Source organism: Siphateles boraxobius, unplaced genomic scaffold (assembly GCF_051911475.1).
Source record: "Siphateles boraxobius isolate OS27281-9 unplaced genomic scaffold, OSU_SipBor_1 61, whole genome shotgun sequence".
In the NCBI taxonomy this organism is placed as follows: Eukaryota; Metazoa; Chordata; class Actinopteri; order Cypriniformes; family Leuciscidae; genus Siphateles; species Siphateles boraxobius.
Window position 1 is genome coordinate 413,176 of NW_027509188.1, and position 26,555 is coordinate 439,730.

General features: G+C 39.3%; 2 protein-coding genes and 1 pseudogene across 3 annotated transcripts in view; 1 reads left to right on the forward strand and 2 right to left on the reverse strand.

Moving 5' to 3' along the window:
• Positions 1-1,435: 1,435 nt before the first annotated feature.
• Positions 1,436-3,247, forward strand: LOC143718669 (E3 SUMO-protein ligase KIAA1586-like; annotated as a pseudogene).
• A 1,432-nt stretch (positions 3,248-4,679) lies between these two features.
• On the reverse strand, positions 4,680-13,305 carry LOC143718578 (uncharacterized). Its single transcript, XM_077209597.1, has 3 exons — positions 10,807-13,305; positions 9,972-10,143; positions 4,680-5,828 (listed from the first exon to the last, which is right to left on the reverse strand). Exons 2-3 carry the CDS (start codon positions 10,069-10,071, stop codon positions 4,759-4,761), a joined length of 1,170 nt encoding a protein of 389 aa, XP_077065712.1. The 5' UTR covers positions 10,072-10,143; positions 10,807-13,305; the 3' UTR covers positions 4,680-4,758.
• A 256-nt stretch (positions 13,306-13,561) lies between these two features.
• Positions 13,562-26,555, reverse strand: part of LOC143718573 (uncharacterized) — a 36,095-nt gene continuing 23,101 nt past the window's right edge. For both annotated transcript variants that reach the window (XM_077209590.1, XM_077209591.1), the window contains exon 3: positions 13,562-15,488. In XM_077209590.1, the coding sequence (XP_077065705.1) occupies positions 13,915-15,488 (1,574 nt within the window). In that variant the 3' untranslated portion in view covers positions 13,562-13,914. The remainder of the gene's footprint in view (positions 15,489-26,555) is intronic.

Genomic DNA, 26,555 nt, shown 5'->3' on the forward strand with positions numbered 1-26,555 from the left:
CTGAGGGAATAATATGCCGATGTGATTTGCTGCTCAAGAAACATTTCTGATTATGATTAATGTAAAATAGAAAGTTTAAAGGAGATTTATCTGAAATAAAAAAGCTTTTGTAACGTTATAAATGTCTTTACTGTCACTTTTGATTAATTGAATGCGTCCTTACTGAATAAAAGTAGGCTATTACTTTCTTTAATTTTTTTTCAAATGTAGTGTATAATGTTACAAAAGCTTTCCATTTCAGATAAATGGTATTATTTTGAACTATGGTTTGTGTGTAATGTGACTTTTTTTGTATGACCTTACAATTCGTTTTAGAATTAAGTTCTACATAAATAGGTGAAGCAAAACAAAACTGTGTTATACAGTACAAATATTTTTTGAGTGTCCCTTATTTTCCTGTAAAAAAAACACAATTGTCTTGTGCAAGTGCAACAATCAATTGGCAAGTGACTTGCCGGCTGGTTGGACAACAAACCAGGTGGGCGAATGGAAAGACTGCAACCTTTGGCTTGACATTAAATCCCACCGGTCACAATAGTGACCGTAAAAAAATGTTTCATTTCTAAGGCTATAAAATGTTACTGAATGATCTACCAATGCATTTCGCAATTACGCAATTACATGTAGGCACACACACCAGACCACACACCCCACACACACACGCACACCACACACGCACACCACACACCCTACACACACCCACACCTCACACCCCAAATACACATACCCCACACACACGCACACCACACACCTCACACACACACACGCCACACACGCCACACACCCCACACACACACGCACGCCACACACCCCACACACAGGCACGCCACACACCCCACACACAGGCACGCCACACACCCCACACACACCACACAAACCCCACACACACGCACACCACACCACACCCCACACACACGCACACCACACCCCACTCACACGTACACTATGCACACCCCACACGCACACACACACACCACACACGCACACACACACCCCACAGACCCCACACACACGTACACCACACACACCACACGCACACCACACACCCCACACGCACACCACACACCCCACACGCACACATACACCACACAGCCCACACACACCACACACGCACGCACACCACACACCCCATACGCACACCCCACATGCATGCGCACACACGCACACACTCTTACACGCACACACACACGCACACACACACACACACACTGCAGAGGTCAAATAGACCTATATTCAGTCTGTCCAATGGTTGGTACAACACATTATCCCACTGTTCACAATTGTGACCGATCATAAAACTCACTTTTTCACACACTTTTCCATGAAAATTTCAAAAAATTATGATTGATTGTTTCAAAGGGATACTAATGACACATGATTTGGATATTTTTGTGTCTGGGAAAAATTTGGGATTAAATGGGTTAAGGCATGAAAATTGGGGTGTTTAGTGTGTAGAAAAGCAAAAACGTTGCTACTCTCAGAAAAAGGACCAGGTTTAAACCTCGCAGAAGAATGGATCAACGGTGATGTTACTAGCTCTGAAGCAAAGAGGCATGGAAAGAAGATATACAAACACAGGGACAGCCAGGCCCACACAAGGTCAGTGGAAATAGCCCAGATGAAAGAGAAAGACACCCTCCCAAACACTTTCATTGATATACAGTCCGATTTACTCAAGAAAACCACAGTCCCGTTCAGAACAGCTAACACCGTGGCAAAGGAAAGGCTATCGTACAAAAAGCACAACCCACTCATGACAATGCAGGAGCTTAATGGAGCCGAAATTGGTAATATCCACAAATCTGACTATGAATGCGCAGAAATAATCAAGAAAATACGCCGCAAATTCGTCTGCAATGTGAAACAAATGGATTCACAGGTGTCAATCACCATTAATGAAAGCACCATTCATGGCAGTCCCTATCTAATAATCTACGTAAGATGTGCTGTCAGCGGTAAGGGGGATGTAGACAATGTTTTCCTGGATCTAGTGGAACTTACAGATGGGGTCGATGCTGAATCCATTTATAACTCGATGATAGCAAGTCTACATAAAGCTGGAATGGATGATGAGTTTTTGAAGACGCACCTGATAAGCCTTGCCACCAATGGAGCTGCGGTGCTCACAGGAAAAGCCAGTGGGCTTGTCGTTAGACTGAAAGAAAAGTTTCCGAAAGTGCAGTCTGTTCACTGCCTGGTGCATAGTTTAGAACTGACTGTCAAAGATGCTCTTAAAGAAGTGGCTGGCACTAATCAGTTTGAGTTCTTTATTTCAAAATTATACTCACTCTACAATCAGTCAACCAGGAACGCCAGATTGCTTAGAGAAGCAGCGGGTGAGCTTGACGTGGAAATACTGAAAATAGGTCAAATCTTCACCATCCGATGGGTTGCCAGCAGCTTTAAAGCAGTAAAAGCAGTATGGAAAGATTTCCCTGCACTAGCACTCCATTTCAAAACAGCCAGTGAGGACACATTACGCAATGATCTTGAGAGGCAAAAATACAAGGGACTTGTGAAACACCTTGCTAACTCAGGATTTGTGGAAGATTTGACTGTCATGAAATACATCCTGCGTGAACTCCAGAGCCTGTCTCTCAAGCTGCAGAAAAGATAAATGTCACTTGTGGATTCAAGTCTCGCCATCCAACAATCTATCAATGTTTAGACGGCCATGAAGACGACTGGTGGGGGGAAATCAACCAAGAGGGCTGAATAGTCCGTCTCATCTGGCCTTTTTAAGGGCGTAGAGCTGAGTGAAGGCAGGGCGAAAATAAACAGGTCTCAGTTTCATGAATCAGGGATTGCGTCTCTAATGAAGCGATTACTGGAGTCAAAGTTGGTCCTGATGCTCAAAGTTCTTGACAAGCGTTTTTGGCCAGGAGAGCAGGAGGACCTGATTTTGCATGGCGAACCAGAAGTACACAGCCTTGCGAAAGCGTTTGGAGAACCAACCAGGGAGGCCATGGAGCAGTTTCGAGACTTCCAACTACAGGGCACTGCACCGGGGAAAACATTGGAAAGACTGTGCATAGCAAGTCGCACTCATCTCCCCACGTCAGCTGAGTGCGAACAAGGCTTTTCTGCGGTTAATAACACAGGCAACCCGACGCGCAACAGGTTGCGCGAGGACAGCCTGTCTTCACACCTGTTTGTGGACCTCAACGGACCTCCTCTGAACAAATTTGACCCAGTTCCATTTGTCAGAAGCTGGATTAAAGCACGACATCACCTCTCTTCTTCCTGAAAACCAGGACGGCAACAACAAGTCGAGCCAAGGCATCTTTGCTCTATACTAACTTAGACTTTATTTTTTCTAACTTTTCAATCTTTACAGTGACTGAATTGTGATGATAGAACTTGCTGATGATGATTGCTGTACATTAGATGAATGTGTGTGACTGCGCGTGTGTCCTTGCAGGGTCTTGGTCATACTGCAGGGTCTCATTTGCATGTGCACTGATTGCGTGCCAGTCTCCGATCGGCTATACCTGGCATTTATTCAGTTGATTGCTCTTGTAAGTGTGCCAGATTGGTGCCATTTATTGTCATGTCTGCATTGCAATGCACAACTTTGCCTCTCCTTGTTATAAAACAACGTGCATTCAAACAACTCTACCCAATGCAACCTCTTATGTTAGTGTTGCTTTACGAATACTATAGCATATCGGATTATCAAAAAATTGTTAAGTGTGTACGTGTGTGTTGTCATGTAGGCTATAGGCTGATTGTCTTGGCTTGCATCCATGAAATATTGTAATGTTATAGGCCTGCTGCATATTGAGAAAATTTAGATCGGTATTGCGCAACAATCGGGAGATGGGGACTCCCCCTGAATATTGACGGGTATTTCGCACACTGCTGGAGCATTATGAAGCCCAAAAGCCAGGTCTGTATATTAATTTAATTTATTAATATATTAGATTAAAACCCCATCGTAGTACAGAAACTGTGCCTATTAAAGTTTTTGGGATCTGATCATTGCTACAACCAGGGTACTTGTCTGTAAAGAATTTGTTGTTGTTGTTGTTAAAGTAATTTATTCTGAAGAAATATTTTCATCGGTGTTCAGCTCTTACTTACTTAAACATACTTGTAATATTTGCCCCCTTTAAATTGATTTTCAGGGCATATTTGGTCCCCATCTGTCCATGTCATCTCTTGGACAACATAGAACTAGAAGCATGTTGGCATTTGTGGACAAGCACTAGCACAGTTTAGGTACTATTTATCAGACCACTACAACTTTGTGTAAAGTTATTACTTGGTGTGATTGATTATTACATGTCATAAAAACGAATGCCCAATTGGAAGTAGGATCTTCTCAGGTTCACTTGAAGGCAGCATTAGTATTTAGGTTTGTTCTACTTGAAGTGCTGTGCAGACCGATCGGTGACTGAGATCAAAGTACAGCAAGAGCAATTAAAAAGGATAAGCATACTCTAATCACTCTCACGGAACTTTGATGTCATACACAGATCAGTATGCACAGCGCCGCTTCAAGTCGAACATACCATTTGTCCGTTCATGTGATCTCAACGTGTCTGTCCACATGAGCCATGTTTGTTTGTTATTTTGGCCTTGACCAAACCAAAGTCAGTTTGCTTTCTTTTTGATGTCATGTGCTGACAATCATTAAAAAAAAAAATAATAATAATAAAAAGAAAGAACACCAGAAGTCAAGTGTAAAGACTTTATTTATGTTATTCTCCGGAACCCTAGACCGGGGAACTAAAACTTGTGCCACACTAATGACATTTAATAGTTCTTTCTCGAGTGAATCCTCGTGTGGACTTCAAGGTGTTCTTTTTGAGTGAAACTCTTTCCACACTGAGAGCATGTGTAAGGCTTCTCTCCAGTGTGAACTCTCATGTGGACCTTAAGGTTTCCATGTTGCTCGAAACTCTTTCCACACTGTTGGCATTTGTAAGGCTTCTCTCCAGTGTGAACTCTCATGTGGACCTTAAGGTTTGCATTACGATCAAAACTCTTTCCACAATGTTTGCATGTGTAAGGCTTTTCTCCAGTGTGAATTCTCATGTGGACTTTAAGGTTTCCATGTCGAGCAAAACTCCCTCCACACTGTTGGCATGTGAAAGGCTTTTCTCCAGTGTGAATTCTCATGTGCCTGTTAAGGCTTCCTTTATGAGTGAAACTTATTCCACACTGTTTGCAGGTGAAAGGTTTCTCTCTAGTGTGAACTCTCATGTGGTTATTAAGGTTTCCTTTTCTGTTGAAACTTTTTCCACACTGTTGGCAGGTGAAAGGCCTCTCTCTAGTGTGAACTCGCATGTGGTAATTAAGGTTTCCTTTTTTGTTGAAACTTTTTCCACACTGTTGGCAGGTGAAAGGTTTCTCTCCGGTGTGAACTCTCATGTGGTCTTTAACGCTTCCACGTTGACTGAATCTCTTTCCACACTGAGGGCACGGGAAAAGCTTCTCTCCAGTATGAATTATCATGTGCCTGTTAAGACTATTTTTATGAGTGAAACTGTTTCCACAGTGCTGGCATGTGAAGGGACTCTTTACAGTGTTAACTCTCAAAGGAACTTTAAGGCTTCCATCTTGATTGAAACTCTTTCCACTCTTCTCTCCAGTGTGAATGCTCATGTGGACTTTAAGGTTTCCTTGTTGATTAAAACTCTTTCCACACTGAATGCAAGTAAAATAACTTCTAGTTCCTGTCTTTTGAGCTTTTTTTCTTGTGGAGGTCTTTTCAGTCTGTGAGCATTTAAAAGATTTTTCTCCAGGAATAAAATCATGAAGATTCTCATATTGATCTTTCTCTGCATTGAGTACTTCCTTCTCCTCTTTCAGCGCCATTAGGTCTAAGGTGAAAAAAAACAAAAAAAGTTAACCCCAATTTAATCACACAAAGCAACAGACAACAAAACATTTAAATATATAATGTAACAACGTATATGCTAGATTCTATACCAGGGGTATCTAAACTCCTGGAACCACTGCCCTACAGAGTTTAGATCCAAACTTGCCCCTATACACCTGCCAGAAGTTTCTGAAGTTGCCGAAAGACATTGATCAGCTGGTTCAAGTGTGTTTAATTGAATTTGGAGCTAGACTTTGCAAGACGGTGGCCCTCCAGATGCAGGATTTGACATACCCTGTCCGTTACCTACTATGCTACTGAAAGAGGTGTTACGTGTAGTCTGAGAAACCTCTTTACCAGGGGTTCTCAACTCTAGCCCTCAAGATCCAGTTTTCAGCACAGTTTACCTCCAACCCTAATCAAACATTTTAACATGCCAATCAAGGTCTTTAGGATTACTAGAAAGCTACAGGCAGGTGAGTTTGATCAACGTTGAAGATAAACTCTGCAGGAAAGGGGACCTTGAGGGCCAGAGTTGAGAACTGCTGCTCTTCACAATCCTGCCAACTCTGAACTTTCTTTAGGACATGTCCTACAAAACTTAAGCTGACAGTTAAACCCTTTATTAAAAAAGCATAGTTTGACCCAGGAGTTCTAGTTAATTGTAGACTGATCTAAATATACCATTCATTATGTGTCCTAGGGAATAAAACACAACAAATATAAAGAGGAAGAACCCTTTCCCCATTTCACCGTCTGACCAAAAGTTAATCACATAGATCTTTTTTTTATGTAATGCATCTAGCTTAAAGGGCAATGAGAAAACAAGTGCAAACAGATGCTTTCTGACATACATCAGAGCACACAAAATATATCTGAATTTGTAAAGCAGGTTAAAGGCAGAACAACATCATCAGACAAATTATGGCAGCACCTATGATAATATCCCACCATATCCAGGATTTTTCTTCAGGTTTGGGGGGTGGGAAACAATGGGGTGAATTAGGTCCTGTACCACCTCCTTCCACATATATGTAACAGTGGCCTTACCGAACTGGCACCAAGCATTGCTTAGACAACATAAACACAACACAGAGAGTTTTTAAATGATCTGCCCAATTTAAGGAATACACAATGCCATTTAGATATAGTTCACAGAGGGAAATATTATAACAATGTTCATAAGGTGTTGGAAAGTTGCCAGAGCATTATGAGGCCTAAAAACCAGGACTGTACATTAAAGAAAATGACTTGGAGTAACACATGTACAAATTCAGTTAAGATTTAAACCCCATCGTAGTACAGAAACTGTGTCTATTAAAGTTTTTGGGATATGATCATTGCTACAACCAGGGTCATTTACTTGTCCAATTAAAAAAGTTACTTGTCGATACTCCTACGTCATACATCGCCAAGTGTTAATCTTGTGGCGTAAGTCAACTTGCGTACTGCCATCTGCTGGAAGGAATTTAGTCAATGAAGTTTTAAATATGGATATTTTTCTTACATGAATGCATCACTTCACTTCAGAAAGCCTTTATTAACCCCCGGAGACACGTGGAGCACTTTTATGATGGATAGATGCACTTTTATCATGGATGGATGAATGTTGATGGACTTAAATATACGTCCATTTACTGCCATTATAAAGCTTGGAAGAGCAGAATTTTTTTTTAACATAACTCAGATTGTATTCGTCTGAAAGAAAAATGTCATATACACCCATGATGACTTGATGGTGAGTAAATAATGGGTTAATTTTCATTTTTGGGTAAACTATCCCTTTAAGACTCGGGATAAAAAAAAAGATAAATTATATAAACTTAATTGGACATGGATTAAAGGCAGTGTATGCAGGGCAGATAACTGACAATTAAGCACGCCTTTTCACTTTTCCCTGTTGTAATATTTTTATTGTTTGGTTTCATTCAGGTGTGTGATGTTGATGAAGCCTGGGCACAAGTATCTGTTGGGGTGTCATTGACGAAGAAGAACCTCTCTCTCTAACTAAACTACTTTTGCCCAGTGTCTACTGCCATCATTGTTGAGTGAGGTATTGTAATGGATAATCTGGAGAACCTGCCTCAGGCAATTTGCATCTATTTTGGTGTGTCTTATGCTTTAAATTTGGATTTCGCAAAAGAAATGAAAAACACTTTTTACTTCATTCAGAAATGGATGCTTGGTTTGGGACAGAACAAACTCCCACCAAAACTGCAATCTCTGAAAAATCTCCTGTTGAGTAATCAAATGAGCAAGATTGATGATGTTTGGCATTAGATTACATTCGTTTATGACAGTGGAATTAGATTAGTTGATAGAAAAATAAAAAGGAAACTAAGCCACTTGTTTAAAATTGTCAGCCCATTAGTTCATGAGCAATTTAAAGGGTTAGTTCATCCAAAAATGAAAATTCTGTCAGTAATTACTCTTTTTTTCTGTCCCTCCATTGACCGCAACGTCATTGCAACTTTCAAGGCCCAGAAAGGTTGTAAAAACATCGTTAAAATAGTCCATGTGACTACAGTAGTTCTACCTTAATGTTATTAAGCGACGAGAATACTTTTTATGCGCAAATATTTATATTAATATTTTAAACCTTACAAAATGATTGCAATGTATAGTCAAAGTCATACGTTTACCTATTGTACATCTTTCAGAATCTGCAAGGTAATGCTCAAGAATGCAACACGATGCATTAAGATCCAGGGGTAAACTTTTGAGCAAGATGATGGTGATGTTTAAATTGTTCTTTTTTTGTTTTACATGCTAATATCTTCTTTAGCCTCTGAAGGGCAAGACTAAATTAATGAATGAAATTTCAACAAAATAAGAACAATTTACATCCAGTTTCAATAGACACTTTTAATAGACTTCTTGAGCGTCACTAAATGTTTGCAGGGTTTGTAATAGTTGTGTATGAGTCCCTCAGTTGTCACCAGTGCTAAAAGATGGATCTCACAATCATAGTCACTGCTAGTAAGGAGTCAAATATGCAGAAGATGCTGGAAAAGCAAAGAATGTGCAGGAGCTGGAGGATTTTTCCTCATGAACCACCTTTACAAAAAACAAAAAAAAAACAGTTGTGGATCATTCAGGTAATGACACACAATATTAAAATCAAGTAATTTGTCTTGTATTTTGTGTTTGTATTTTGTCTTGTGGACTAGGCTATTAAACATCTGTTATGTGAAAAAGCTTTTTCAGTGTAGTACTAAATAGAAACAATGTTTTTATGATCCTTCTTATTAATAAATAAATAAAAATTACATTTGGGAGATTCTGAAAGGTGTATGTAAACGTATGACTAAAGTGTAAATGTAACAAAAATCATAAAATTATTAGACGCCAAAATGTTGCTATGGTTTTCACTTTCTCATGTTGCTTCTATGGTTACTATGTCAATCATCGCAATTTCAAGACTCACAGACTAAAATTTAGCAGATTCACTCCCACATTTAAATGCATTTATCACTCTTTATAATTTACAGTGTGACGTAACCACTGGTCCTCTAGAAGCACAAGAAACAAAACTATTATTTAGATTGTCAATAGCGCTCCCTTTAAGCCATCACTTACTTTACCGCGTTCTGCACTCTCCCTAAAACTCTCGTCATAAACACTGAAGTTGTCCACACTGCACAGTGAATCTCTCATTTATATCGCGTCTAGACTTTGTTTATGTGGGGATTTGCGAAAGGATAAAGCTTGTGCTGATTCTGAACATACATTTTAAGCGAATTCTCAGCATATTGACTCTTAAATGCCTCTGATTTACCACTGTGTTCATGCGCTTAATATACATGTCTGTGATTGGCTAATGCTCAACGCGGAAACAACACATGTAGTTTCGTTTAGTTTTTAATAATATTGTGTCCTCCAGTGCCCAGACTCGGAAATTTTTCAGAGTCTAAAATGTCCGAGTCTGTGTCAAGTCGAGTATAAATTCATCCGAGTGCGTGACAAGTCCAAGTTCATTCAAAATTGGACTCTGTCCACATGAGCCGACCCACTCCATGTCAAATAAAACCACTTTAATTAGGACACTTATTTGAGATTCTTCAAAAATATCATTAATTTCTGTAGCGCTGGACATTTTAATAAGGATCAAATGACTGAGTTCAGCTTTGAGAATGAAACAAACCTGTTTGTTCCTCAGTTTTTTCTTGTTTCACACTGAATACTTCTTCAATCTTCATGTCTTCAATCTTCATGTCTTCACTCTCCTCTTTAACAAACGCCATCTTTATAATAGTGTTATACACGGATCTCAGTCGCTTCACCAGGAGTTTTTCTGTGTGTTTGGACAATATGTCCTGTTTAGGATGAGAATAATTAACAGAAAGAAAAATAAATCCACACTAAATCTCTGGGTGTGTCTCAATCAGCTCCTAGTTTAGTAGTCACCGCACTAGTTAGAGAGCGAGTCAGAATGAGAGTTAAAGGGTAACTCTCGTTTACGATAAACTGATTCATGATACAGGGAGAGAAATGAGACACACCTTTTGTGTTACTCATGTGCTTACTTATTGTAATGCATTAATCAAACATGGTACATTCAATAACACTTTACAATAAGGTCTCATTTGTTAACATTAGTTAATGTATTAACTAACATGAACTAACAACGAGCAATACATTTATTACTGTATTTATTAATCTTTGTCAATGTTAGTAAAAATACAGTTGTTCGTTGTTTGTTCATGTTAGTTCACAGTGTATTAACTAATGTTAACAAATAAATGATTTTAATAATGTATTAGAAAATATTGAAATTAACAATAACTAAGATTAATAAATGCTGTAGGAGTATTGTTAATTCTTAGTTCTTGTTAACAAAAGTAGTTAACTAATTTAAACTTATGAACTCTTATTGTAATGTTACCATATTTAATTTATTTTACACCCCTTGTAAAACTGTAAAATAGACTGAATGCTTTGTATCGATTTAAACCCTTTTAAATGCTTAAAACACAAACCTTTCTTCAGCCAAATCACAGACACTGGAGTGCGGCGCAGCCTTATGACATCATACCACCAGACCAAAATAAAAGTCCTGTATAATGCATAAAAAAATGTAACTGGAAAGAAATTGACATACAGAAAACAAAGATAAAGTTTTAGGATGTCATAGGTCAATATAAAGTGAGTGTGAAGTTATAATTTGGAGCACAAAAATAAGTGGCTTTATTATATTTTTCTTTACCTAATTTATTAACAATTCTATAAAACTATTTTGTATGCAAAAAACAAGTTTTATGAATTTATTATTCTCATTCATAAACACACACACACACACACACACACACACACACACAGAGAGAGAGTGAAATCTAAGGATTCGTAACAACTATCTCCGATATTTTGAATTTGGACTCAGGTACCCATTTCGAACATGTAAGTCTTACATAATGCACATAACAGCTGGAGAAAATTTTAATTTTGGCAGTCTTCTACAATTTCAGAAAATACATTTACAATACAGTTAAATAAATATTTGCTGTAAAAATTATTAAATAAGCAATAAATATAAAATAAATGCATACTACAACAACAATGAATAAATGTTAAAAGCATCCTAAAATTATTATTGTTTTTTTTACAGGAACAAAGTCCCTTTCCCAGATCAATGAACAGGTGTCTGGTCAAGTTTTTTTTGGGAGAAAATTTAAAACCAGCCTTCAGGCTCTACAGAAACAGCATCAAAATGCTGGTCCAGATGTTGCCCCGTCCAAAAGCCCATTGACGGAGCCATGAGGTTGAAGTGCTGGTCAGTTTACTGGCTTGCCTGTGGAGAGTCCTACAGGGTCACTTCAGACACCTTCAACATGCCACTTGCAACTGTTTGCAGGACCGTCCACAATGTTGTGGAGGAAATGATGACCATCCTCCACAAAGTTATTTATTTCCCAAAACCAGAGGAGATGGAGGACGTGGGGGCTGGCACTATAATAGAGGAGCAGTCAGAGTGTCCACTGTGAAAGGAAATGTGCAAGCCTAGAGTGACCGCTAGCATATTTTATGAGGTTTCTCATGTGCGAGGGGAGACATCTGGACAGGCTCAAGGGCGTAAAGCAAACTAGGGCAATGAAAACAGGCATTGATAGACAACCTTAGGGTCATAAACTTTGTCATCAGGACTGGCACCAAGGTAGGACATATCTGGGTGTACAACAAAACCACAAGGTGAGACACTCACATTGAACAGTTCAAATTAACATTCCAACACCTGAGACCCACAAGCTCTCACCAGGAGTTTAAATAGGAGAAACCTACCTGTGTGAGTTGTTTGCCACATGTCCAATTTGCAAGTCAAAGTCTGGTGTGCAGCTACACCAGATGGATACATATGTGGCATTCAACCAGCTTTTCCCCAAGTGTAGTAACAACAGGAAATGGCAAAGCCAGCCCAGTCAGAAGTACACCCATCAGAAACCTTCTGGAGAAACAACTGCAAATATCGGCAACCACATATTTTACAGTAGGATCATTCATCCATCAGTTAATCTGAATTCTGTAACGCAAGACAGCTAGCAGACGGTCGGTTAAGCCAGTCTGTCTGCTTCCTGACCTGGGCCCCGGTTAGTCAAGGTTTAGCTCTAAGACTTTACGTGCGTCCCAATTCGAAGGCTACACAGGCTAAAACAGGGACACCAATCCTGTCCCTGGAGATCTACCATCCTGCAAAGTTCAGCTCCAACCCTGATCAAAAACAACTGAAACAGCTCATTATGATCTTCAGGAGCACTTGATAATTACAGAAAGATGTGTTGGAGCAGGGTTTAGGGGCCATTTACACGTCACCATCTTCAACTAAAAACGGAAAACTTTTTAGCTTTTGAAAATATTTCTGGTATTATTGGTACTATACTGATAAAATATTATTGGTTACATGCGCATTAGTGCTCCTTATATAGGTGTGGGGTTTCTCTTTACGGAGTGATAGCCAACTACCGGCCTGGCATGCATAATACAGCATTTTTATTCGTATATGCAGATCAGTGTGAACGATGATTGCTTTGACAACATTGTCATCTGTTTTTATTACATCGTTGTCATGTAAACATAACCTTTATCTGAACTCCGCAGGTAGGTAGAGCTCCAGGAAAAGGATTAATCACCCCTGTGCTAAAAGATTAGGGCCCGGTTTTACAGACAGGGCTTTGATTAAGCCAGGATTAGGCCTTGGTTCAATTAGGACATTCAAGCAGCTTTTAAACATGCCTTAGAAAAAAAAAACTGGTGTGTGTCTTGAGACAAAACAATGGCACTGACATATTTTAAGATACGTCAGTGCAAGTTCCTTTCCGTTAAAACAGCTCAAACATGCATTGTAGTCTGGGACGAGACTTAAAACTTGTCTGTGAAACTGGGGGAACGTCTCTTGTCCAAATACCAGCTTCAAAGTATTACTTGCATAATAAGGTATTGATTGAATAACCAACTTCTGAGATTGAATTTTAAGGTTTTCATCTTTCAAATGGAATATAATTTCTGAAGATTCATTGAATAACTGATATAAAAGAAACAAATGCCCTTCAGTGGTACAGTGCGGGTTAAGGGACTACTTGCTGCGCATATTTACATATTCATCTAAATGCAATTCCCAGTCGCATGAGTGGCCTGCTCAGGTATTTCCAACTTCTTTTTACCCCTAAGAGAAGAATGAAAAAGAACTGAGTATATCAAGATCTTGAGAACTGGTGAAAAAATTCTCTTCAGTGTGCACTCTTATGTCAAGTCACCTTTATTTCTTTAGAGCTTTCTACAATATGGATTGCAGGTTGAAAAGGACAGAATCAACTATGGAAACTCTATGGAGACAATTAATTTCTACACAAGACAACAATGTTTTCAGTTAGAATCGGTTTAATTTTGATCCAATTCAGTTCAATACCAGCAGCATCGATGTTGCAAAATGAAAACTCATTCCAAACTGATGACATTTACAATAGATCTCTCTTGAGTGAATCGTAATGTGGTACTTAGTGTTTACTTTTCAGTTAAAACATTTTCTCATGTGTCTGTTAAGGAATTTATTTATTTTATTTGACAAAAAACGTATGTTCTATTTGTTTTGTGAATGCTCATGTGGTCTCTAAGGTTTCCATGTTGAGTAAAACTCTCTCAACACTGTGGGCAGGTGTTAGGCTTAAATTATCTGGTGTAAATTCTAATGTGCCTGTTAAAGTTTCCTTTTTAAACAAAACTTCCACACTTTGTTGGCAGGTGAAAGGCTTTTCTCCAGTGTGAATTTTCATGTGCCAGTTAAGGCTTCCTTTATGAGTGAAACTTTTTCCACACTGTTGGCATGTATAAGGCTTCTCCCCAGTGTGAATTCTCATATGGTAATTAAGGTGTCCTTTTCTGTTGAAACTTTTTCCACACTGTTGGCAGGTGAAGGGACTCTCTCCATTGTGTACTCTCATATGGACTTTAAGGTTTCCTCGTTGAGCAAAACTCTCTCCACACTGTCGGCATTTGTAAGGGTTCTCTCCAGTGTGAATTCTCATGTGGACTTTAAGGGGTACACGTTGAGAAAAACTCTCTCCACACTGCTGGCATGTGTAAGGCTTTTCTCCAGTGTGAATTCTCATGTGCCTGTTAAGGCTTCCTTTATGATTGAAACTTTGACCACATTGTTGGCAGGTGAAGGGACACTTTCTAGTGTGAACTCTCATGTGGACTGTAAGGTTTCCATGTTGATGGAAACTTTTTCCACACTGAGGGCATGTGTAAGGCTTTTCTCCCGTGTGAATTCTTATGTGCCTGACAAGACTTATTTTACGGGTGAAACTTTTTCCACACTGTGGGCACGTAAAAGGGGTCTCCCCAGTGTGAATTTTCATGTGGACAGTAAGGTTTCCTTGCTGAGCAAATCTCTTTCCACATTGAGGACATATATAAGGGCTCTCTCCAGTGTGAATTCTCATGTGAATGTTAAGGTTTCCATGTTGAGTAAAACTGTCTCCACACTGTTGGCATGTGAAAGGCTTTTCTCCTGTGTGAATTCTCATGTGCCTGATAAAGTTTCCTTTTAGAGTGAAACTTGCTCCACACTGAGGACATGTGTGAGGCTTTTCTCCAGTGTGAATTCTTATGTGCCTGTCAAGACTTATTTTCCTAGTGAAACTTTTCCCACACTGTTGGCAGGTGAAAGGGGTCTCCCCAGTGTGAATTCTCATGTGGACTTTAAGGTTTCCATGTTGAGCAAATCTCTTTCCACACTGATGACATGTGTAAGGGTTCTCTCCAGTGTGCAATCTCATGTGAACTTTAAGGTTTCCATGTTGAGCAAAACTGTCTCCACACTGTTGGCATGTGTAAGGTTTTTCTCCAGTGTGAATTCTCATGTGCCTGTTAAAGTTTCCTTTTTGAGTGAAACATTTTCCACATTGTTGGCAGGTGAAAGTCTTCTCTCCACTGTGAATTCTCATGTGGACTTTAAGGTTTCCTTGTTGATTGAAATTCTTTCCAAACCGAAAGCAAGTGAAATATCTTCTAGTACCTGTCTTTTGGGCTTTTCTTCGTGTGGAAGTCTTCTCAGTCTGTGAACAACTAAGAGATTTTGCTCCCGTTATGAAATCATCAAGATTCTCATATTGATCTTTCTCTTCAATTTCAATGAGTACTTCTTTCTCCTCTTTCATTGCCATTAGGTCTAAGGTGGAAAAACAAACACATAAAAGTTAAACCCAGTTTTTATGGCACAATACAACAGACATCAAGACATTTAGCATGTAATGCATCAAAACCAACAACACGTACTGTATGCTAGATCCTATACCAAAGGTGTCCAAACCTGCTCTGGAGGCCATGTGTCCTCAATACATCTGCCGGACATTTCTGAAGCTCTCAACTCAGGCCCTTGAAACCCTATTTCCTGCAGAGTTTAGCTCCAACCCTAATAAAACACACCTGTTCATGCTAATCAAGGTCTTGCGTATTATTGAAAGCTAAAGGCAGGAGCTGCAAGAGCTAAACTCTGCAGAAAAGGGTACCTTGAGGGCCACAGTTGAGAACCGCATGTGGTGAGCAGGATGAGGCAGAGGGCCGTGGCGTGATTGATGAACGACACCTGCGCGACACACCAGTCTCGTATCTCTCACGGTGGAGTAGACGCATAGAAGGAGGTGCGACGACGGTGAAGGACGAGAGGCCAGGCCTGGATTTTATTTGATGTTTGGTTTCTCTTTACTTTCGTTTTGTATTTGTTTATTTTACAGTTATTTAAGTCTTTGAATGTTCGCCGGTTACTGCCTCCTTCTTCCCACAACATTTAACCTTGCTACACTGGTGCCAAAACCCAGGAAGAAGGAGGGACTGAGAGCCCTCGTTGCTGAAGGGGATCACGGTGCTGAGGAGGTCGGGCAACAAAGGAGCGGACACCGGTGATGGTTGCCCAAGGCCATGGTACTGGAGCGATTGAACAGCAGGCGGGTGTGACAAAGTTTTTATAACATTACAAAATGCAATTGTAATAAACATTATTGCATTACTATTTTGGTATGAACATTCACCCGCCAGTGTGGCGGATAGCCTTTTGAGATTTACTTGCCAAAAGGAAAATTTACCCGCATTTGGTGCTTGGCGGGTGTGATGAGGGGGGCGTGGTTTCGCGGAGTCTGCAGCGAGAGAGTGAGGGAGGAGCCGAGCGGTAAGTAAGTGGGTCAAGTGCAAAATGACGAACACCTGTCTCTGATTGCAGTAATTGGCGTGGGGAGACCGCATATAAGCTGGCTGGTGCAAGAGAGCGAGAGAGAGAAGAACTGGGGGACTCGTACGAACACTCACGACCTGCTGGCTGACAAAAGGACTGAGTTGCACATCGGAAAGAGTTTTTATGAATGGACGGAGTTTACACATCGGGAAGAGTTTGATAAAAGTGAACTGAGAGCTGAGTCCAGTGGGGAAGAGTGTCTTTATATTGTGCTGTAGTCTTACTACGGTGAACGCGCATGTGGCGCACCTTTTCTTTGTTTTGTTTTTTTATTAATAAATTGTACAAGTCCCTGTTACGCCGTACCTTGTCTTCTTTCATCCCACACAAAGAACCTTCGTTACACTGGTGCCGAAACCCGGGATGGAAGAAGAAGCCGCCGCCAGACAGCCTCCGTCCCCGTTTGCGGATTTTATCCACGCGCTCGCGGGTCTACACCAAGAACAACATCATGCCCTGCTGGCCGTGAAGGAGGAATAGGAGCGCCGGTTCGAGGCGCTCCTCCGAGCCCAGCAGGAGGACTGCGAGCTGTTCCGGAGCTGGATGGACCGGGAGGAACGGGCCAGACCATCAACGCCAGCTTCAGCCTCAGCCCAGACCATCTCCCTGCACAAAATGGGTCCGCAGGATGACCCGGAAGCCTTCCTCGACCTCTTTGAGAGGAGGGCCGAGGCCTGGGGCTGGCCGCCCGGGGACTGGCCAGTGCGGTTGATCCCGCTGTTTTCCGGAGAGGCACAGATCGCCGCACAACTGCTGCCAGTCCCGTACCTCCTAGTCTATCGAGACCTCAAGCGAGCCATCTTACAGCGGGTCGGCCGGACCCCTGAGCAAAGCAGACAGCGCTTCCGGACCCTCGAGCTCGGGGAGTCTGGTCGGCCCTTCGTCTTCGCGCAACAGCTCCGGGACGCGTGCCACAAATGGCTGATGGCCGGGGAACGTGACATCGAGGCAATCATCGACCAGGTGGTACCGGAGCAGTTCGTGGCGCGGCTCCCCCGGAGGACCGCGCAGTGGGTCCAGTGCCACCGCCCGACGTCGCTGAACCAGGCCATCCAGTTGGCGGAGGACCAGATGGTGGCGTGCCCAGTGGTCGGCGAACCCCTTCCAGCAGCTTCTCTCTCTCCCTCTTCCCCCTCCCTCTGTTTCTTCTCACCCTGTCCCTCTCCCTAGGTCCCGGGGAAACTTCCCTCCACTGGAGTGGCGGGAAGGATTGGGCCGGCCTGTTGGTGTTGCGGGGACCCTGGTCATTTTATCGATCAGTGTCCAGTGATGGAGGTGGGGACTCTGATCAGGGTCCCTGACACACCGGAGGCCGCCCCCGATCGAGCTGGGTTGTACCAAATACCGGTGAGGATAAAGGGGGGTACTTTTCAGGCTTTCGTGGATTCAGGCTGTAACCAAACCTCCATCCATCAAAATCTGTTTCAACCTGGGGCATTGGATAATAGCCGCATGGTTAACCCCTTAAACCCTAACCGTCCCACCCGTGGGACACCACCACATAAAAAAAATTAATGATCAAATTACTAAGCAAACACTGAACGTAATACCACAAATGAGGTATCATTTCAAAGCTTAGAATCTCTTTTTAATGCATCTATCCATTTTATTCAACTCCTAACAGGTGCTGAGTTATACCTTTAGAACAGAGTGTACCACCAGAGAGCGCCACCTAGCAATGAAAAAAGTAATTGTCATAATTTTTCAAAACTACTGCATTGATCAACAAAAAACAGGCATCATTTAAAAGCTTAGAGTCTAAGCTTTACAATGAATGTAGCCATTATGATTATCTCCAAAGTAGTGCCGAGTTATTTGCTGATAAAATGAAAAATAAATAAATTATAATTTTCGAGGAAGGGGAAATTTTTATGTACTGCAATGTGTCAAAAACATCATACAGCTCAGATATTCATGTGTCATATGTCATTTGAAAGGTCTCATGGAGTAGAACACAAGAAGCCCAATTGTTTTGGGCTTTGACTAAACTTGAGTGAGTTTTTGTAAGTTAAGCCCTGCAAGACCCATATGTAAAAAATATGCTGATGTGGCATTCACGTGGCATTTTTTCACTCATAACTTCATGAAACATGGAAAATTGCACATCCTTATTTAAAGCAGATTTTCACGATTAAAAAGAGCCTAAAGACATGATAATTTGTCACTCATATCTAAATATATTGCTCGTTATGTTATAACACACAAAAAACAGCACAGATGCACATGAGTAAAAAAGTTACTTAGACTTGCCGTTTTTGTGGGTAACTTCATGAAACATGGTCCGATCGTTAAAAATGGCACATCCTTATTTACAACAGACTGTCACGATTAAAAAAAGTCCAAAGTAACCAAAATCCGTCACTCAGATCTAAAGATATCCCTCATTGAGTTACAAACTCATATAACCTCACAGGCGCAAATAAGCTAAGTAAACAAATGTAGCTTTAAAGTTGCATTTAGGCTTTTAACTTCACGAAACATTATCCGATCACTAAAAATAGCACATCCTTATTTAAAACAGACTCTTACGATTAAAAAGAGACCAAAGTCACCATAATCCATCTTTCAGAACTAAAGATATCCCTCACAGAATAATAACACATATAACCTCACAGGCTCACATAAAAGAAAAGTAAAAAAATGTAGCTTTAAAGGAGTTTTTACCATGGTAACTTCATAAAAAATACTCCAATCGTTGAAAACGAGACATCCTTATTTACAGCAGACTCTCACGATTAAAAAGAGACCAAATTCATCATAATCCGTTGATTAGATCTAAAGATATCCTTCATAGAATTCCTCATAAGCCCTGCATAACCCATAGGTACATAATATACTGATGTAACGTTTTTTACTGTAACTTCATGAAGCTTACTCCGATTGTTGAAAAAGAGACATCCTTATTTACAGCAGACTCTCTCGATTAAAAAGATATCAAAGTCACCATAATCCCTCGCTTAAATCTAAAGATATCACTCATAAACTTCCTCATAAGGCCTGCAAGACCCATGGGTACATAATATACTGATGTGACGTTTTTCACTGTAACTTCATTAAACTTACTCCGATCGTTGAAAATGAGACATCCTTATTTACAGCAGACTCTCATGATTGAAATGAGACCAAAGTCACCATAATCTGTTGCTCAGATCTAAAGATATCCCTCATAGAGTTATAACACATAACCCTACAGGCACACATTAGCTAAGCTAGGTAAACAAATGTAGCTTCAAAGTGACGTGTAGGCTTATAACTAGTGATCGACCGATATTGATTTTTTATAACCGATACCGATACAGATTATTTGCATGTGTATGTGCCCGATAACCGATATGCAGAACCGATATTTATTTACTGTTATACTTCTGTTTTTGGCACAATTATTACAACACAAATGAACTGAACAAACCATTTTATTTATAACAATCACTCCCTCCTTGCATACAAAAAAAACCTTTATATTTATACACAAATAAATAGAGGGGTCTGAGTCCAAAAAATAAAGTGCAGTTACTAAGTGTCTTTGTTTAAAAATAAAAGCTTTGATGAGGTAAAAAATAAAGCACAAAAACTATTCTAACATATTGGGGGGGGGGGGGGGGGGGGGGCATATATCATTTATAAGCATCAGCAGCAACAATGTTAACAATAGGCAAAATAAATGTTAAAAGCATAATGTTTTCATATGGAAAAAATAATTGACAGGGGAGTCAAATCACCTTTGCAGAAATGTAATTCATTTTAAACAGTTTTAGAAGGTTTATGTGCCGTTTAATAGGTTTAAACTAAGAGTGAGGAATAATTCACTGGGTAATATTAATTCACTGCATAATATTAGCTGGAAGTAACAAACAAAACAGCATATACATCATTGCATTTTCCAACTAGTATGTTATTAATTATTATTAATATTTTTGTCGGTCTAGATCATGAAATGCTTTATGATAAAGTGCTGTTTATCTATGCATTTACACATAACTATAACATTAGGCTATACGTTACTCAACCGCGATCGCGCGTGCAGATAATAAATAATTAATTTCCACAAAGCGGTATATTTAGATGTGTATTAGCGAAATAATTGCCATGTAGTAAATGATAATATAATCTAGGGTGTTTAAACAAGATAATCTTGTCAAAAGTTTCATTCAGTGGCCGTGCTTGAGCATTCCTGATCATCAACCCAGTGAGTGCTCAGCAATATGAACAAACTTTTTTTTCGAGACTAATGGTGAGCAAATACAACAGATAGAGAATTAAATTCAGCGCTTTTATTTTCAACATGCACTCATTCATGTCTGTTTTATTTAATTCATGTAAAGTTACGTCTTTATTGGGGAGGGACATGACGGATTACGCTACGTGGCTCAATGAGTTCGTCTCAATTTTTTAGAACCAAGCTGCATAAATAAACTATATCAGGCATTTATGTCTCAAATCTCATTTCTGCATGCATGTCTGTTATGTTAAATAAAGTTGAATAATTAAAGCAAAGCAAGTAGAACATATACTTTACCTGTGCACAGAGTTGTTATTGACTGATCTCCTCAGACGAGGGCTGCAATGGCGGAATTCTCAAAACGGCCACAAGATGGCGCCGTTTATCGGAAAATCCGATATTACAAAACCGATTCCCGATTATGGGAAAATGCTTAAATATCGGGAAAAATATCGGTAAACCGATACATCGGTCGATCACTACTTATAACTTCATGAAACATAATCTGATTGTTAAAAATGGCACATCCTTATTTACAGCAGACTCTCACGATTAAAAAGAGACCAAAGTCACCATAATCTGTCACTTAGATAAAAAGATAGCCTATCCCTCTTATAATTCATCATAAGCCCTGCAAGACCCATTTGTAAATAATATACTGATGTGACGTTTTTCACTGTAACTTCATAAAACATACTCTGATCGTTGAAAATGGCACATTCTTATTTACAGCAGACTCTCATGATTAAAATGAGACCAAAGTCACCATAATCTGTTGCTCAGATCTAAAGATATCCCTCATAGAGTTATAACATAACCCTACAGGCACACATTAGCTAAGCTAAGTAAACAAATGTAGCTTTAAAGTGACGTGTAGGCTTATAACTTTATGAAACATACTCCGATCGTTGAAAATGGCACATCCTTATTTACAGCAGACTCTCACGATTAAAAAGAGACCAAATTCATTATAATCCGTCGCTTAGATCTAAAGATATCCTTCATAGAATTCCTCATAAGACATGCAAGACCCATATGTAAATAATACACTGATGTGACGTTTTTAACTGTAACTTCATGAAACATACTCTGATCGTTGAAAACGAGACATCCTTATTTACAGCAGACTCTCATGATTAAAATGAGACCAAAGTCACCATAATCTGTTGCTCAGATCTAAAGATATCCCTCATAGAGTTATAACACATAACCCTACAGGCACACATTAGCTAAGCTAGGTAAACAAATGTAGCTTCAAAGTGACGTGTAGGCTTATAACTTTATGAAACATACTCCGATCGTTGAAAATGGCACATCCTTATTTACAGCAGACTCTCACGATTAAAAAGAGACCAAAGTCACCATAATCCGTCGCTTAGATAAAAAGATAGCCTATCATTCCTATAATTCATCATAAGCCCTGCAAGACCCATTTGTAAATAATATACTGATGTGACGTTTTTCACTGTAACTTCATAAAACATACTCTGATCGTTGAAAATGGCACATTCTTATTTACAGCAGAGTCTCACGATTAAAATGAGACCAAAGTCACCATAATCCGTCGCTTAGATCTAAAGATATCCCTCAAAGAGTTATAACACATAACCCTACAGGCAAAGACCAACAAATGCCATTGCGTTGATCACTAACGTTAACCTTAGATATTCATCACGGAGTGTCTCACGTCTTTCCGGGATGCAATTGTGTTATCCACTGTTACCGGAACCGTCTAAGATTGTTATCGAACGTCATTGCAAATATTTTGGAAGTTCAACCAATTATGTGTTACAGTAAGGCCTAGCAACGTGGCGCTTATCTTCATATTTGAGCAAAATGATGAGCCAATCGGGTGGTGCGCACAGACGTGCTGCTCTTTGATAGTAAAATATGTTTGAGAAGCCAATCCAATGGTTGTTGGAGTTGGACAAAACCAATGATTCGGCACGCCAATTACAGCGTGCATGGAGACGCGTGAAGCCAATCTCATAGAGACGCGAGTCGCAACGCGTTTATAAAAACTGTGCGTTTTGCCGAGGAGCGCAATCTGAGGGGACGCAATCCAGTGCGGGAGCGCACTGCCACTTAGTGGACAAGCATTGTCTATTCAGCAATATTTTATTCAGACATGGCTTATCAGAAGAAATTTACTTTGGAACAAGTTTTGGAGAGTTTAGACCTGGATGATCAAGAGGACTTTGAATCAGACTCTGGGAGCAGTGTTGACTCGTATGAAGAGGATGCTTTTCTTCTGGGAATTGATCCTGTTGCTGAAAAGTAAGTAATGATTACATTTATTTTGTCAAATCAATTAGATATTTATTGAAAAGTGTATTACAAAAGTACAACGTTTTTACAGTTTAGTAAGTTTCCATTCATAACTTTTTGACTGATTACAAAGCTTACTGATAGTCTCCAGCAATAGCTTTTCAGAAAGTAATCATATTTTTATTTCTGACTGTTAGTGATTTTTTATATAACTTAAGTCAGCTACTGATATTTTTATTGATTACTTTTTAGTCAGCTACTGATATTTTTATTGATTACTTTTAAGTCAGCTACTGATATTTTTATTGATAACTTTTTAGTCAGCTACTAAAATTTTTATTGATTACTTTTTAGTCAGGAACTGATATTTTTATTGATTACTTTTTAGTCAGCTCCTGATATTTTTATTGATTACTTTTTAGTCAGCTACTGATATTTTTATTGATAACTTTTTAGTCAGCTACTGATATTTTTATTGATAACTTTTTAGTCAGAAACTTATATTTTTATTGATAACTTTTTAGTCAGCTACTGTTATTTTTATTGATAACTTTTTAGTCAGCTACTGATATTTTTATTGATAACTTTTTAGTCAGAAACTGATATTTTTATTGATTACTTTTTAGTCAGGAACTGATATTTTTATTGATTACTTTTTAGTCAGCTCCTGATATTTTTATTGATTACTTTTTAGTCAGCTACTGATATTTTTATTGATAACTTTTTAGTCAGCTACTGATATTTTTATTGATAACTTTTTAGTCAGCTACTAAAATTTTTATTGATTACTTTTTAGTCAGGAACTGATATTTTTATTGATTACTTTTTAGTCAGCTCCTGATATTTTTATTGATTACTTTTTAGTCAGCTACTGATATTTTTATTGATAACTTTTTAGTCAGCTACTGATATTTTTATTGATAACTTTTTAGTCAGCTACTGATATTTTTATTGATAACTTTTTAGTCAGCTACTGATATTTTTATTGATAACTTTTTAGTCAGAAACTGATATTTTTATTGATTACTTTTTAGTCAGAAACTGATATTTTTATTGATAACTTTTTAGTCAGCTACTGATATTTTTATTGATAACTTTTTAGTCAGCTACTGATATTTTTTTTGATAACTTTTTAGTCAGAAACTGATATTTTTATTGATAACTTTTTAGTCAGAAACTGATATTTTTATTGATTACTTTTTATTCAGAAACTGATATTTTTATTGATAACTTTTTAGTCAGAAACTGATATTTTTATTGATTACTTTTTAGTCAGCTACTGATATTTTTATTGATAACTTTTTAGTCAGCTACTGATATTTTTATTGATAACTTTTTAGTCAGAAACTGATATTTTTATTGATTACTTTTTTTGTCAGAAACTGATATTTTTATTGTTTACTTTTTAGTCAGCTACTGTTATTTTTATTGATAACTTTTTAGTCAGCTACTAATATTTTTATTGATTACTTTTTAGTCAGAAACTGATATTTTTATTGTTTACTTTTTAGTCAGCTACTGATATTTTTATTGATAACTTTTTAGTCAGCTACTAATATTTTTATTGATTACTTTTTAGAGAGTCCTCTGATGAAGAGCAGCAGCCTCAGTGTGTCACTTCTAAAGCACCAACAGGACCAACAGCCAATTCTCCTCTGCCCCCACAGAGCCTATCGTCAGGTGCCAGAGTAACCAGGAGCCGTGTTGGTTTGAGATTCTCCAGTGACACCATACAACATGCCTCCAAACGAAGAAAAGTTACACGACAAACGTCAAGATCTGCTGTCAGTTCACAAGAAATGGAGAAGTGGCACAGTCTTTCTGATGAAGATGAGGCACCACCAATGCACAGCTTTGCCCCTAAACGGCCTCCTGGACCACAGCTCATCATGGATAAGCTGTATTCCCCAATCCAGCTTTTCAACTTGTTTTTCAGCAACAGTATGGCCTTGGAGATAGTAGCCAATACTAATGCGCACGCTGAAAAATTGGCCATGTCTGGGAAAAAATTTAAATGGGAAACTCTCACATTGTATGAGTTCAACCATTACTTGTCGCTGGTCATTTACATGGGCCTTGTGGAGGTCAAAGAACTGAGCGACTACTGGTCCAAAAGGCTGGGTTATGATTTACAATTTCCACCATCAGTGATGTCACGGGATCGTTTTTTTTGTGTTTCAATCCTACATTTGTGCGATCTTAAGGGGGATGAAGAAAATCAACAGAAAAAGGGAACAGAAGAATACGACCCCCTTTATAAAATAAAGCCTCTCTATACCGACCTCATCACTACCTGCAAAACGTTTTATCAACCGAATCAGCATGTTTCAATTGATGAGAGGATGGTTGCAACCAAATCCCGCATTGGGCTTAAACAGTATCTGAAGGCTCAGTTATGATTCTGTCATGTCCCTGTTAGACTTTCCCCTGCTAGGCACTGGATACAAATTGTATGTGGACAATTTTTATACCAGTCCAGAGCTGTTCAAAGACCTAGCAAAGCTACAGACAGGTGCATGCGGCACAATCCGAACAAACAGGAAGGGCTTTCCAAAGTCCAGAGAAAACGACATGCCCAAAAATGCAGAAAGGGGAACCATCAGGTGGCTAAGGAAGGATGGCCTTCTTTTTTTGAAATGGATGGACACAAGGGAGGTGGTTATGTGCTCCTCCATGAACACTGCTTATGAAGGAGACACCGTGAACAGAAGAGTGAAGGTGAACCAGTGTCAGTGGGTGAGGAAGAGCATACCCATTCCTGGGTCTGTACTTGAGTACAATAAGTACATGGGAGGGGTTGATCAGTCAGATGCACTGATCAAGTACTACAATGTGCTGCACAAGACAAAAAAGTGGTACAAGAAGCTGTTCCAACATTTCTTGGACATTGCCATTGTCAATGCATTCATCCTTCACAAGGAACAAATGATTGCCAAGGCTTTGGTGCCACTGACCCAGAAAATATTCCGGGAGAAGCTCATGATAGAGCTTCTTGAAACAGCAAAACCTGAACCAACCCAACCCAACCTGACTCCACAACAGCCTTCACAACTGTGCATGCCTGCATTTTGGCAAGATGATGCTGCCCGGGGACGCAAAAGGTGTGTGAGGTGCCACAACAAAACACCAGTTTACTGTACAAAGTGCAATGTGTCACTTTGCTTTGTGCCCTCCAGGAACTGTTTCCAATACTGGCACACAAGCCCAAACAACTAAGCAGACAAGAAATGTGCCAAGCACCAATTGATTCCAGGACTTGTTCAAAAGCCAAAACAATTACAATTCCTACTCTTAAAAATGATTGTTGTTTATAGTTATAAAAATGTAATATGATTTTGTTTGTTTGTTTGTTGTGTAAATAGATGCTTATCAAGGAAATTAATTAAATTGAGTTTTGAGAATTGAGTTTTATTGAACACTTGGAAGTGAAATGTTACAGCCAGCATGGTTGTACAATAAAATGACAAATCGGGAAAACTTGTTTGGAGAGGTTTTTGGACACTTGACTGAACAAAAAGGCT

Excerpts from the sequence above, each read along its gene's own strand:
- LOC143718578 (XM_077209597.1), bottom strand. The coding sequence starts at position 10,071 with ATGGCGTTTGTTAAAGAGGAGAGTGAAGACATGAAGATTGAAGACATG. Across the intron at positions 5,829-9,971 it reads AAAAACTGAGGAACAAACAG|ACCTAATGGCGCTGAAAGAG; the intron begins GTTTGTTTCATT and ends TTTTCACCTTAG.